At 35.9% G+C, this 13,925-nt stretch overlaps 4 protein-coding genes and 1 long non-coding RNA gene across 8 annotated transcripts; 4 read left to right on the top strand and 1 right to left on the bottom strand.

Annotated features, from left to right (window-relative positions):
* Positions 1–6: 6 nt before the first annotated feature.
* Positions 7–3,287, top strand: LOC107270561 (phospholipase A-2-activating protein). The gene is made up of 6 exons (XM_015745675.2): positions 7–483; positions 574–1,443; positions 1,563–1,893; positions 1,985–2,228; positions 2,335–2,759; positions 2,842–3,287. Exons 1-6 carry the CDS (start codon positions 347–349, stop codon positions 3,166–3,168), a joined length of 2,334 nt encoding a protein of 777 aa, XP_015601161.1. The 5' UTR covers positions 7–346; the 3' UTR covers positions 3,169–3,287.
* A 2,642-nt stretch (positions 3,288–5,929) lies between these two features.
* On the top strand, positions 5,930–7,590 carry LOC107270510. Of its 2 annotated transcripts, XM_015745588.2 has the most exons (2): positions 5,930–6,648; positions 6,727–7,590. In XM_015745588.2, exons 1-2 carry the CDS (start codon positions 6,290–6,292, stop codon positions 6,827–6,829), a joined length of 462 nt encoding a protein of 153 aa, XP_015601074.1. In that variant the 5' UTR covers positions 5,930–6,289; the 3' UTR covers positions 6,830–7,590. The 2 variants fall into 2 exon arrangements, with proteins under 2 accessions (XP_015601074.1, XP_024943903.1); XM_025088135.1 differs by having other exon boundaries at positions 5,931–7,590.
* A 340-nt stretch (positions 7,591–7,930) lies between these two features.
* On the top strand, positions 7,931–9,258 carry LOC112494828. Its single transcript, XR_003060688.1, has 3 exons — positions 7,931–7,946; positions 8,753–8,809; positions 8,897–9,258. It is a non-coding gene; the product is annotated as an uncharacterized LOC112494828 (long non-coding RNA).
* A 501-nt stretch (positions 9,259–9,759) lies between these two features.
* LOC107270503 lies at positions 9,760–11,036 on the top strand. Of its 2 annotated transcripts, XM_025088043.1 has the most exons (5): positions 9,773–9,830; positions 9,968–10,375; positions 10,460–10,595; positions 10,676–10,732; positions 10,809–10,983. In XM_025088043.1, the coding sequence occupies exons 2-5, from the start codon at positions 9,996–9,998 to the stop codon at positions 10,959–10,961; spliced, it is 726 nt and encodes a 241-aa protein (XP_024943811.1). In that variant the 5' UTR covers positions 9,773–9,830; positions 9,968–9,995; the 3' UTR covers positions 10,962–10,983. The 2 variants fall into 2 exon arrangements, with proteins under 2 accessions (XP_015601061.1, XP_024943811.1); XM_015745575.2 differs by having other exon boundaries at positions 9,760–10,375; positions 10,809–11,036.
* A 6-nt stretch (positions 11,037–11,042) lies between these two features.
* On the bottom strand, positions 11,043–13,633 carry LOC107270498 (actin-related protein 8). Of its 2 annotated transcripts, none has more exons than XM_025088005.1 (8): positions 13,425–13,633; positions 13,167–13,331; positions 12,602–13,093; positions 12,187–12,531; positions 11,966–12,112; positions 11,662–11,881; positions 11,453–11,581; positions 11,043–11,371 (listed from the first exon to the last, which is right to left on the bottom strand). In XM_025088005.1, exons 2-8 carry the CDS (start codon positions 13,290–13,292, stop codon positions 11,199–11,201), a joined length of 1,632 nt encoding a protein of 543 aa, XP_024943773.1. In that variant the 5' UTR covers positions 13,293–13,331; positions 13,425–13,633; the 3' UTR covers positions 11,043–11,198. The 2 variants fall into 2 exon arrangements, with proteins under 2 accessions (XP_024943773.1, XP_015601047.1); XM_015745561.2 differs by having other exon boundaries at positions 13,167–13,334; positions 13,417–13,632.
* Positions 13,634–13,925: the final 292 nt, after the last annotated feature.

The raw sequence follows: 13,925 nt of genomic DNA, 5'->3' as shown, positions 1-13,925 counted from the left end.
ATTAGTAGAAAATATTATTATGTGGATATACTTTATATGGAATTCCTTATTATTACAATTTTGTATAATGCCTGTCTTTACTTTACGAATTCTATTACATAAAGAGGGCCAAAGAAAATTGTTGTAAATGTCATGATTGTACGATCGTTCATACACATTTTATAACGCTGCCAGCAGAGGACACGAGCTATAATAGTCGAAGGTGGCGCAGGAATACATATTTCTAAACGTGAAAATTTCAATGGCGCCTGTGACTCTGCATTACGGTTAATTACGGCTAGTAACGGTGCGCCTTTCACGATTTGTAAACTTTTCTATATTTGGTGTATTACTTGAATCAAATATTATGGCTAAAGCGCCGTACAAATTGAGCTGTATCCTCGTCGGACATACTTCTGATGTACGAGCATTGGCAACTTGTAAGGATGGGTCCATAGTATCCGCATCCCGGGATAACACTGCTCGGGTATGGAAACCAACCGGGTACGTAACCTATCAATTTCATTAAATGTTTAATCAAACTATTGCCGATTGACGATTTACAATTAAAGTTGAAATCTTTAATTTGTACAGGAATGGATCTGGATATTCTGAAGATTCCATTCTAAAAGGTCATGTTAAATTTGTTAGTTCCGTATGTGTGATAAATCCTTCAGAACAGTATGCAAAAGGCTTTATAATAACTGGAAGTAATGATAACAATATTTGTATCTACATACCTGGTGAAACAGAACCTATCCACAAAATAAAAGCTCATGAAAATACTGTATGTAACTTAAGGACAGGGAGTGTAGAAGGAACTTTTTTGTCCAGTTCTTGGGATTTAACAGCTAAATTGTGGCATATTAAAAATTTGGATAAACCATTGGCAACTATAGTAGGTCATACTGCTGCAGTTTGGTGTGTGGCAGATCTACCAAACAGTGCTATAGTAACTGGTTCAGCAGATAAGCTTGTTATGGTATGGTCCAGGGAGAGTGTAATGCTTCACGAATTATCTGGACATACAGATTGTGTTCGAGATATATCTATCATTAAGAATGATGAATTTCTCACTTGTGCCAATGATGCAACTATACGCCATTGGAGTGCCACACAAGGAGTTTGTTTAGGAACGTACTGTGGACATGAGAATTATATATATAGCATAGTATCTAGAGCAAATGGCACTCTTTCTGTAACCGGAGGCGAGGATCATACAGTAAGAGTTTGGTACAATGGAGAAATAGATCAAACTATAATGCTACCAACACAATCAGTGTGGTGTGTGGATTTGCTTCCTAACGGCGACATAGTAACTGGTGCTTCTGACGGACAAATCAGAATATTTTCAGCGAATCCTGAACGATATGCTGATACACCAACGATGCAACATTTTGAAGAAGCAGTTGCACAAACTATGGCCAATGCACAACTTGAACTAGGAGGGATTAAAATCAGTGAGTAAGTACTTGATAATAAGTGAATAAACGTTTTATACTGCTTCATATGTTGAAGATCATCTTCAAATTCAGACATTATCTACTTATATTTAATATATAGGATATGATTTTTTGTGTCAGATTGCCAGATTCTAAAGTATTGTCACAACCTGGACAAAAAGATGGCCAGACTAAGATGGTGAGAGAAGGCGATGTAGTTAGAGCTTATAGTTGGTCACAAAGCTTACAGAAGTGGGAACGGATAGGAGACGTGATGGGAGCCTCTGGTGGCAGTGCAGCTACTTCCGGAAAGCAGTTATACAATGGAATTGAGTACGATTTTGTATTCTCGGTCGATATACAAGATGGAGTTCCACCATTAAAACTACCGTATAACATCGGTGAAGACCCATGGCATGTTGCACAGAAATTTATTCACGATAATGGTCTCAGTCAATTATTTTTAGATCAGGTATATACCGTCTGATCATTAAACTAATCAAACTGACAATCGGAAGAATTAAAAACAAAAGAAAAGTAACCTGAGCATTTTTCTGTACCAGGTTGCTAGCTTTATAGTCAAGAATTCACAGTCTGCACCAGTTGTGAATACCAATTCACAATATGCAGATCCGTTTACTGGTGGCAGTAGATATGTTCCTGGAGCATCGACATCAAATAACAGTGTGGCACAACCGCATCCTAAGCTCCCTGCTACTAGTACATCTAAAACATCAGTCTCACAATCTTATATTCCTCATGTAAACTATTTAAAACTAGAACAAGCCAATCATCCTGCTATTCTTGGTAAGTAACTGATTTATACTAGTACATATATTTCAAGAATTGACTTCCAAAGAAAACTTGGCAAATAATCACTAATCTTTACTATTATTACTATCATTCTGTCCAGAAAAACTACGGGAACTGAATAAAAAATGTGGCGACAGCATTCACCGAATACCTGAAGACAAGCTTGAATTGATTGTTAAGCTTGCCTCAGAAAGTCATATTTCGGATCAATTAAGGACTGAGGCAGTTGAACTTCTACGAGTTCTTTTGAATTGGCCAAACGAAATGGTATTTCCTGCTTTGGACGTGGCACGATTAGCTGTTTTACATGGGGAAGCGAACAGTCAATTATGTACCGCAGAATTATTAGAAGTAGCGAAGCGTCACATAAAGAACAATGCATTACCATCCAATCAGATGCTTACCTTTCGTTTACTGGCCAATATGTTCTGCCATGAAAAGGGAGAGAAACTTGGCTTAAAACACAGGGACGAGCTTTTGAAAGCTGTTCTCAATCTGTCATCTCTTGGAAGTAAAAATAATCAGGTACCGTGGAATAAATTTGATCAACGATTTCCTAATAATAATATGAATATTTTTCCTGCTGACGCATTTTGCATCTTCCTAGGTTGCTATATCCACATATCTCTTAAATTTGATTGTCGCCTTGAACAAACACGACGATACCCCAGGTAGAACGAGAGCGCTAAACGTACTTTTTACGTTACTTCCGCTTTTAAATGAACCCGAAGCTGTGTTCAGAGCTCTAGTTGGTCTTGGAACACTCTTAGCAGCAACCTCCGATCCGGATGATCGGAACGAACTAATTCGTGCCGTCCGACAATCGGAAACGGCTCTTAATGTTTTGAGAACAATGTCGGAAAGTATTACCGATCTCCACGCTCAAAATAAGCTAGCAAATTGTTCTAAACAAATTATTGACCTGATTATTTAACTTAATACTCTTTAAGATACGTTTATACTTGTACCACATACTGTTAAAGTGGTAATTATCCTGGTGATTCGCCTGACATGTAGCTTTTCGAACGCAAATAAATGTAACTTCGAATACTATATTTTTTGTACCGTATACATATGTATAAATTTTGTGACGTCCACGCATTACTTGATATAAATTTGCGTTCATTATTCCAGTCTTCAAACTCAAAATCGATGTCAACTTTCTATAAAGACCATATTAGCAAAAACTCGTCAAAAATAACGACGGTAAAAGCCTAATAACAAACATATAGTCTTAGAATACTATTAGCAAATATTGGAACTATTGACTATCAAACGCTTGTAAAAACGTTTCTATCAAACGATTGGAAGTAGAAAAAGTTTACTATATTGTCTAATTCAATGTATACACCGATTGAGGAATCGATTGTATCGTATCGATTGAGATCCCCGATTCCCATATGATTTTTTTCATATTTCTATCAAACGGTGGACTGTCAAACGTTTTTATTGGATAATTTTTAACTGCATTCTGTATTACTTAACTGGATTCTGCATAGAATGAGCCCCGGAAGAGTTAAATTCGGTTAAAAACGAAAAAGTGCGTTCCAACTTCACACCAAATTTTGATTTTGATTTTCTGAAAAAACTATTAACTATCAAATCTTTTTAGAAGACTCAAACGATTGAAACGTTTACAAAATAAAAGTTGGCCGGCCAACTTCACGCAGGTCAAATTAATGCCATGGTATTCTTATTGTCAGGTTTTCACTATCTTTAATTCTATACATTGTAATCAATACATCCGAGGATATTCGCTTCACGGTAGTAATAAGATCCCGCTAATCCGAATAACCTTAAACATCAAGTAATAACAATTCGTAGGCATCGCGACGCCCAATTCTTCCGTACCTCTCAGACCCCTTGGACCACCGCTGATGGATATATAAACGACGACATTTCGCGATTCGAGCCAATTCGAGCATTCTATCACCTGAGCTAGCAAGCTTACCTTTAGTAAAGCAACGAGCAAACCGTCTCGGGCAAGCGGGCAAACCGTCCCACTTGACCTTAATTTCTAAAGGTACTTCTACTCTTGTAATCGAGCAAACCGTCTCGGGCAAGCGGGCAAACCGTCCCACTTGACCTTAATTTCTAAAGGTACTTCTACTCTTGTAATCGAGCAAACCGTCTCTTCTGCCAGATAGAATCAATCTCTACATTTCAGTTGGGGCGTCACTTTAACAAGTTTGATCATTGTGTAGCTTTCGCTATATATGCCAACCTAAATTCATTTAAAGACGTGCACAACTGGCTACTCTGCGAATGAGACTTTTCTTACCTCGCTGAGATACCGACATTGTTTTAGAAAGGACCACGTCTACCTGTGATCACGAGTTCCCTAGTGGAAAACTGCTCAGCAGCACGACGCTTATATTTCAACGAGTCAACTCTGTAATCAAACTCCGCCAGTCGGAGGCTGCTTTCAGACACGATTCCGTATTTCATTTATACAATCACAACAAGAGTCAAAATAAAATCACACGAGAATAGAAGAACCTATTATTCCCGTTCCCGAAAGACATATCGTGTAGGTAAACCGCATGTAATCATCGTATTAATACAATTGACTTTCCGATCACTAATCTTCTCTATGTACCATCTATAATAATTGCTACTTTCCACTTACGTTTATATCTATCCTTCGCTTACTAACATCCAGCATTCTTTAGGCTGGATCTGCACTAATCCTTTTTGTATTCCGTTGTAGGACAATATACTTTTCTTTTATAATTTATAAAACAAAGTCTCACTTTTATTTGTTCCGCCTGATATCTTCCCTAAATTCCTAACAGTTGATTCTGGCTCGAACCCGCCTTTCTGGCACTATTCGCAGAACCGCATCGTACGAATAAGGTTACAACATATAAGTTATTGGTATAATAAATTCGGTTACCGACTTCTCAATCGAGATATGCAAGAATATGGCAGAGTACAATATTTGCGATACATCGGCATTTCAGGAGAATAACCACTAAAGAAATTTCATTTAAATGGTGTGGTACATTTGAGTTTCTGACCATTATGTGAAATCACTGGTAACCACCCCGAGAGTAGGATTTACCTTTTTAGACATATCAGAACCGCGTGGCACAGATTAGACGGGCATGTGTATGTACATACATACAATCGGTTGCCTGTTTGCACAAAATTCGACCGAGTCTCTTAATTGATGAAAAAAGAATGTTTATTGTATGTCACAAGACAAAAGCGAAGAGAAGAAAGAATAACTAATTTTAGTGCAAAACATATCAAAATTTTTACTTTCTTACCTTTTACTATATCCCCTCAACAATGCTTAACAATATATGTTTTGATGTTATTATATTATCTTCCCAAAAACAGATTATATCTTCTTAAGACGGGACTTAATGCTAGTTTCCGACCATTCTTTTAATAAAATTAATATTCTTTTCTTACGGACTTATTCCCTGTAAAACAAATAGAATTATATGAACAAATTTGTATTGCCACGTATCTACATAAAAAATTTAAACAGAATTAACCAGTCACGTTCACTTATTCTTTTCTGAAACTTGCATGTGATTGGTTAAGCTCGTTCAAATCTCAAATGTGGGAAAGCAGCCATTTGTTCTCATGATTTGTAGGCAAGATCAGGGGATTGACACTCCAATGGGCTATAGTGAAACATAGAATAATAATGTAACCTCCCGATCAGATGGTGCAGCGATGACGTGCGTATGCGCAGTCGCCATCTTGGAGAAAAGTTTATTGTACATACGCGTCACTGTCTTCCGATTCGGCGACGGATTTGTATCTACAAATTTACGCTGGTGAATTTTGAATCGTGCTCATCGCAATTACAGTGCAGAGTTTTGTCTTTGAGCATGATTGTGTTCAACATCCAGACTATTTACGTAGTGGAACTTTTTTGGACGACGATTATCAACAATTACGAAAACTAGACGAAAGCTACGCGACTCATCTTTCCAGGCTAACCTTATTTCATACTTTCTTATTTTTATATAATTATTTGTCTATTCTGTTTTGTTTTCTCTTATTTTTCTTCTACTTTTATATTTTAGAGCTTCATAATGCCACCTTTGAAGAAAGACTTATCCTCTTCAAGATGTGTTGTTCCTGGTTGTACTTCGGTGTGCCTACAAGTCGGATCTCATTGCTTCCCAAAAGACTTGGAGTTATCAAAGGCCTGGGTAGAAGCAGTACGCAACCCCATGTTGTGGGACATCGATTCATCGATTTTAAATAAAAATTATCATGTGTGTAAATTACATTTTTCCTTGAAAGACTATATACCTCGTACTACGAAGGCAAGACTAAGGAAAAATATAGTACCATCATTGCGTCTATCGGCTGATGTCGATAAAAATGTTACTACAAGTGCGACTGTAGTAACAGATGAACAATGTGCAGTATCCTCGAGTGGTACTGATAATGTGAATGCGAGCGATGTGAGTGCTGCTACAAGTGCGAATGTAGCAGCCCATGAACAATGTGATAAACCTTCGGCCGCTTCTTCTGCATCACTTGTCGAACCATCGACAAGTGGTCCACCTGCTAAGAAAGCCAGAACTAGGATAGTTTCAAGAGTTACACATCCTTCTTCAAGATGAGGATAAGGAAGAACTCAATTGGTTAACTTGTGCTGAACATGCTTCTGTAGCAAAACTGAAATTCAAGAAGTTTACAGTTTTGTTGCAGATTCATGCTTTTTGCACAAACGTTAACAATATTTTGTTAGGGAAAGAAATTAGGTACGGTAATGGTGCTAATAGTATGTTTCGGCAGGTTATTATATACAGATCCACCCACAGTAAATGCACCCTCTGAATTGCAGATAGTGCATACATTTCTTCGGCATGTATATAAACACTCTTCTCGTAAATATTTTATATAGAATGCAACATACGTTGAGGTAAATGATGTTTTATTCTCACTTTCCTTCAAGGGTGCAGCCTGCATTGAATGTAAGAGAATATACGATCTCCAGTTTTCAGTCTATGAGGAATTCTACATTGAATATAGTGTACATAAATAATGTTAAGATCACAGCAATCGCTCTTAACCTTTATTAAATTAAAGCTGCTGTTTAGCTATATATATTGCATGACGTCACAAGCGAGAAAACGTATTTTTCGTTATTCTCCTTCATTTCTAAATGATTTAACAAAATCTTTGATAAGCCCGCTTCGTTATGCGATATGGCTGGCGGCTCTTCTCAATTTAGGTGCGAAAAATGTCTCAATTGTAAGAAAAATGTACATAAAGAAATCGTGCATTTCTGACCTGTCAAAACATCATGGGCGCCGCCATTACGACCGTTCACTAAATCCCATTTTTCTACGAATCAGGACACTCATCACACTTAAATCGAGATGGGCCGCCTTGCTATGGGCGATACAAAGCGGGCTGATCTAATAATTTTGTCAATAATTGTTTAACAAACGCAAAAAACGGCAAATTAGATTCTGCCCGTATTTTACTATCTTGAGAATCCAACAGATGCCGCTAGCTGTTCCTCGCCGTAGATCTCAGTAACGTGAGCGATTTGTGGGGCCCGTAGCATAGTACTGTTGGTAAGAACTACACACATACATATATATTATATGTGTGTAGCCAAGTTTGCTGGCGAAGAGCTAAGCCAGCCTAGACGCTTGGCTCGACTCGCTACATATATATATTCTTTACGCCACTGTCTTGTTAGCCGTCCACGAGGTAGCTATTTAAAAAGTAATGGTACTTACAGTTTTCAGAAAATGTTGGTATCAAGCTGAAAAAGTTGTATTTTATTTGTTATTAACAATTTAATTGTTTAAACGACGAACCTTGGTTGATAAGATTATATTTGATGCTTTTCAATGTAAGAACCTTTAACGCCTAATACGAGATTCGTATCACTAGTCAGTCACTCGTTAGTCGTTTAGACAATTAAATTGTGAATAACAAATTAAATATAACTTTTTCAGCTTAGTACCGAAACTTTCTACAATCTTTACGCATTATATTATTTTTTTAATAGTTAGCATAGACTGTCGCAAAGACTAATATTGCAAACGTAACGGAATATTAGAATATTTCTTACAAGGAGAGACTCCGACAATCGGAATTTTGTAATCTTTTTTACTCATGGTACGTGAAGTTGAGAATTCGAATAGTAATTTCCCAAAGCAGTTCTATGTCATATTCAAAAATTCTCAAGAAAGTCGACTTTAAAGTTTTGTGAGTCCGTATGTGCATGAAATGTGTCAGAATATTTAAGCAGGCCGTTTAACGCACCCGGTAACGCTCGAGCTTAGCGAGCGCGGGGTCGCTGGTTCGAGTCTCACTTGTAGCTTTCTTTTTTCCACCCAATTCGCATAATTACGTCATTTAAATATAGAAATCACCAGATCTATAGCAATTCACAGATATATAATTGTAATCTTCAATGAAAATCGCACGTTTTACTTTTAATTATCTCGAGCTTCAAAAATTGCATTTTTGTATGTAAATGTCAATATTTAGCTACCAGTACTTATAACAAACAAAATTTTTAGAGCGGAAATGAAAACTGATGGAATTCTCTTTACTATAAAAGCAACATGATAAGAAAGGTAATGGGGTCGAAGTACTGACACGCACAATATAATAAAAAAAAATTTCTTGAAAATTTTGTGACGTGTCTGGCACCCTTTCCAAAGGAACCCCCAAATACTGCAGCCATGAAGCCCCTGTCAGAGCTTCATACTTTCGCCAACAATCAACGCTCGAGTCAACACCGAAACTTTTTCCAGCCAGACAGCAGCCTGAAATACTTTACATGTAGCTACTTCTTTTCCTTTATCTTACTGCTTCCTCTTTTGTTTATGATATTTTTTGTTCTGGTTTTACCTTTTTTCAAGTTTATAATATTTATAGTTTGTCTGGGTTTTCCATTCTGGTTTTTCCCTTTTTTCTATTTTATAATATTTATATTTTGTATGGATTTTCCCTTCTGGTTTTTCCCAATCTTATATCGAGGAATCTGTTTCATTGTTTAACTATTTTTTTCTTTTTACTTATCTCATTCAATAAATAACTTTATACTATACATAATTATGCATTTATTTTATTTCAGGTACTTGCAATTATTATAAACATCAGATCCAATCGTTTGACCGTATTAATTGTGCATATTCTCTTTTGCACCACATGTAACGTTTTAGAATGTTTATGAGGGTCTTACTTGTTTTTCATAGTTGCAGGTGCTTTTAAGAATACCTTAGAAAACTTTCAGAGCGATGAGTATACAATGGTGAGTATATACATATGTATACACGCCTCTATATCTACAGGGTGTTCCAAAATTACCTGACCAACGGGGTATTGCGGTGTTCGGGAGGCACCACTGATCATGAAAATGACCTTCCTTTTGTCTGGAAAGTCATAGTTTTTAAATGGGAGCAGGTCAAAGTTGACCAATCAGAACGAGGTGTCAAGAGAAACGTAGGCACTTACGACCTCTGAGTTTTCTTCCCTCGCTTTTATTTCCGGGTGGCTTGTTTCTTGTTTCCAATAGGTATGTCTTCGGCTGACGTCATCCTGACCAAAAACAGGCTCATTGGCAATCTCCCTACTCATCTCTGGCACTACTATGTGAGATATTGATAGATTGAATCTATTTAATTGTTACAGACTGTGTAAAATTACCGTGTTAATGAATGAATGGAATAAAAATTAATTTTTTAAAAAGTGTATATTATATACTCTTCTTTTAAATTATACTTTTATAGTCAAATATTGAAGTAATAATCAGGAGAAATGACTGCACAATATAATAACCCGATTCCAGTGCAAGAGAGTGTAGAGTTCACGTTAGAAGATGCATACGATATGATTAATGATATCAAAAAGGAACGTGAACAAGAAATTGAAGGATTATTAGATGCAGTATCAAATAATGAGGTCATTACTTTGAGAGAAACAACCACAAATGAGGTAATTGCAAAGAAACAACAAATTCTCATTGAAAGTCTGTTGAAACGCATTCAACTGGATGTACCCAAAGATTATCCAATACCAAATACTCCAGATTTATATGCAGATTTAATGAGAAAAATGGATGATGAAATTCAGCACTTACAAGAACGCATGCATGCTATGACAGAGCATCTAAAGGATATTAAAAAAAATATATCTTAGTAAGTATTCAATATATAATGCCCATAATAATCTAGAATTAGAAATAAAACCGTAACAAGAGTTCTTCATAAAAATTGTTTCAGTTTAGAAAGCAAAAAAATAGGATTACAAAACATGAAAGAAGCATATTTACTTGCAATGGAGAATGTTGCTAGTAAAACCTACGAGGAAGAAGTCAGGGTCACTAATAATTTACTTAAACTTGTAAAAAAAGACTTGGTGAGAATAGAAACTAAAATTAATTACTTTAATAAATTGTTGTTGTACAATAAAATAGTTGTACAATATTGCTTTTACAGCACACAGTTGTGAATACTATTTTCCCAGACAATGAGGAATTTCTGGAAATGTTAGCGGTAAGTAATGTTATACATATACAGTAAATTCAAATATATTCATAAAATTTTTTCAATATCTTCAAATCTGTTTCAGTGTCTAGCAGCAGCTTATACTAGAGGTGGTGATGATCTTTACATTAACATATTTCCTGAAACATTACAATATGCCAAGTTTCTTGTTGAAGCAGATATAGCAGTATATCACCGAAACGACAAAAGTAAAATTAGGCTAACTGATTTACTGTAGCATTAACTGTATATAAACTCACTTTATCTTCTAACGTATAATACTAAATAAAAAAAAGGTTATGAAATTAGAAAATCAAAGTACTAAATTGATTGTATATTCTTGTGCATACAATATTTTTACCGCAGAGAGGGTTTGTCCGAGTCGATGAATTGCTATTAATTAAATGTCAAACATGTTTAGAGACATGTATCTCATGGTCCTATATTCTACTAAGTTAATTATGAATTTCATAAATCACCACATAAAAGGTGCTCTTTCTCTCAACACCCGAACGCCAATGCGTTCCCACTCTTGTCGGCCAATCCATAATTCTTGAGCAGATTCCAAGCAGCTTAGAATTGCAGCACCCTTCCATGCTGTCATTCCTGGATCCATTTCTTTAGGTTGTGTTATAATATCTAATTGTTCTATCAAAAAAGGAAAGGAATCCACTTAATAAATTGGATTATAAATTACATAAAACAAAGAAGTAACATTAAGCTACTCACCAGCTCTGTACATATACGGAATCTGTAGAGATATTCTATTATGGAGCCACATGCCAATACCTTGAAACTTCATTCCTGAACCAACAACTAAGACACAGCTGTACATTTTTCTCTTCAAGTCGTCAGTTGCTGTTATGATAATTAATTCATACGGAGTATACTTTTAGAAGTGTTATAAACATTTTGTACAATATGATTATTAAACTTACGGCAGCGATCGATGCTTTGTAATACTGCATGATCCAGACCTAATAATTGTTGGGGCCCAACAATAAAATCTCGCGGTGCATCAAGATCACGATTAGACAGAGTGATAGGTGCAGAATCTACTGCATCCACAACAACTTCTTCTTCACCTGCAACAGCTGGCGTTGCTACTTCTTCTTGCATCTCTAAAGTTTGTTCCAAGTTTTCTTTCATTCCTCTCCGCTATAATAAATGTATGTTTTATGGCAACGCACTCAACAATATTAATAATTAAGAACACATAGTATTCGTTCTACGTTAACTTACACTGGTTTCTCGTAAATAATTTTCATCGTGAGGATCCTCTGGATCACCCATAGATCGTTTCTGAATGTGAACATTGTGCGTCCCCGTTACTTTAAATAATTCCGGTTGGAAAAGGCTTAAGGGTGCGACTAAACACTCATCACCGACCTACCATATATATATCTGTCATTCACATAAATAATATATCTAATTACTTATTCCTTACTAAAATAATGTAATACCTGAATAGTATACTTCTCAGTATGTTCTTTAGGCTTTCTTACAACAAACGTTTTTTCTTGAGACCCACAAACATTTAAATCAACATGGCAAAAGTCTTTTTTCAATTGATTCAAAAGTAATGCATCTAATCTGTTGGAAGGGTCACAATTTTTGTATGGGAAGGCACATTTCTGAAGTAGCCAAAAAAATGTTTGAGTAATATCACCGCCACCATAATCCATACGCACGCGTGTGTTCCTATGTGATATTCCATCTTCTACACAAGAAACTGACGTTTTTTGATCACCAACATCAACTACGCAAGCATACCCTAAGCCTGCTCCAAATGTAGCGGCAACATGATCCTTAAATTAAGGATTTGTATGAATATCAATTGTGGAATTATGTTATTCATGTTAGAAAACTGAATCACACCTGTAAAAGGAAGCATCCTCCAAATCCTATATCGCACAACATTAAAGTTGTTAGTTCTTTCAAATATTGTCTATTGTAAATATCTGGTATAATTAGAACTGCACGATAATGCCTTAAATCTCTAAGAGGAATATCCATTTTTTTTGTCAGGACATATTCCCAAATAGTTTTCAAGTCTGCCAAAACAGCTCTGAGACTTCCTCCTGGACCTGTATGCACATTTAATTCTCCTCTTCTATAAGGAAAATGTATATTTAAATTCTCTTCAGGATTTAAAGACAATATATCATCTCCCACAATGACATCTTCATCTGTTTTCAGCCAGTCTCCACTGGAAGGTGATTGAATTTCTGGATTAGATCTACGATTAAATGCTGCAATTTGTTGTGGAGGAGTTGCATATCTTCTTCGACCATCAGACTGTAAACAGGACTGAAGAGTATGAGACACTTGAAGTCTAGATTCTTCCATTGCCTGGGTTAACTCCTTTGTCTGTAAAATATTTCATAATTTGAGTTATACATTTAATTTATGTTGTAATAATTGTGGACATAAAAATACTTACACGTGCCACTTGTGGTGGAAGAAAATTATCCTTATATTCTATACCTCCAGGTAATCTTCTTCTTGCTACAGCATTTAGTAGAGTATAAGGATTCAGGTCTGATGCTCGACCCATACGAAGATTCATAGATCCAGGATGAATTATTATTACTGTTTGAGCTTGAATCTGCTAAAAATTGTAAATACACATAAATATTGTAAGTATAAACTTAAACTTTGTATTATAAAGATTATAATGTATTTGTATTTACTTCCGCACATGATTCCTGAAATACTGGCATGTTCGCTCGATTTAGTTTAATCCTGATGTATTTATCATTTATTCCTTAAAATAATATACAATTTTCACGGATGCGGTAAGCAACATTCATGACTACGTTTACACGGCGGTGTTATTTCAATTTAGTCAGTACAGATCTAATGGAAATGACAAATCACAGATGACTTCTTACGAATATTTGAGATTGATCAATTCCTTTAGATTAGATTAAATAACCGGAATAATATTGCATATATTCGACCGTGTAGGGCTGAACTAGAGTTAACCAATTAAAAACGAGATTTGAGCGGAATAAGCTAACTTGATTGGTTAACTCTATTTCAACTCTGCACGGTGGAAACTAAGCCATATGCATTGCTAGAATGAGCCTAGTTTCCACCGTGCTGTGTTTAAACAGAGTTAACCAATCACGTATAGGGGTTGAGTGGAATTGACCAATGAAGCTGCTTGACTCTGTTTAAACTCTGCACGGTGGAAACT

The sequence above is a fragment of the Cephus cinctus genome, unplaced genomic scaffold, assembly GCF_000341935.2.
Source record: "Cephus cinctus unplaced genomic scaffold, Ccin1 Ccin1_scaffold0080, whole genome shotgun sequence".
In the NCBI taxonomy this organism is placed as follows: Eukaryota; Metazoa; Arthropoda; class Insecta; order Hymenoptera; family Cephidae; genus Cephus; species Cephus cinctus.
This window is presented reverse-complemented; position numbering and strand designations above follow the sequence as displayed.

Excerpts from the sequence above, each read along its gene's own strand:
- LOC107270561 (XM_015745675.2), top strand. The coding sequence starts at position 347 with ATGGCTAAAGCGCCGTACAAATTGAGCTGTATCCTCGTCGGACATACT. Across the intron at positions 1,894-1,984 it reads GTCAATTATTTTTAGATCAG|GTTGCTAGCTTTATAGTCAA; the intron begins GTATATACCGTC and ends TTTCTGTACCAG. Across the intron at positions 2,229-2,334 it reads CAATCATCCTGCTATTCTTG|AAAAACTACGGGAACTGAAT; the intron begins GTAAGTAACTGA and ends CATTCTGTCCAG.
- LOC107270510 (XM_025088135.1), top strand. The coding sequence starts at position 6,290 with ATGCCACCTTTGAAGAAAGACTTATCCTCTTCAAGATGTGTTGTTCCT.
- LOC107270503 (XM_015745575.2), top strand. The coding sequence starts at position 9,996 with ATGACTGCACAATATAATAACCCGATTCCAGTGCAAGAGAGTGTAGAG. Across the intron at positions 10,376-10,459 it reads ATTAAAAAAAATATATCTTA|TTTAGAAAGCAAAAAAATAG; the intron begins GTAAGTATTCAA and ends AAATTGTTTCAG. Across the intron at positions 10,596-10,675 it reads AACTTGTAAAAAAAGACTTG|CACACAGTTGTGAATACTAT; the intron begins GTGAGAATAGAA and ends TTGCTTTTACAG.
- LOC107270498 (XM_015745561.2), bottom strand. The coding sequence starts at position 13,446 with ATGCCAGTATTTCAGGAATCATGTGCGGAA. Across the intron at positions 13,094-13,166 it reads TTCCACCACAAGTGGCACGT|ACAAAGGAGTTAACCCAGGC; the intron begins GTAAGTATTTTT and ends AATATTTTACAG. Across the intron at positions 12,532-12,601 it reads GAGGATGCTTCCTTTTACAG|GATCATGTTGCCGCTACATT; the intron begins GTGTGATTCAGT and ends CCTTAATTTAAG.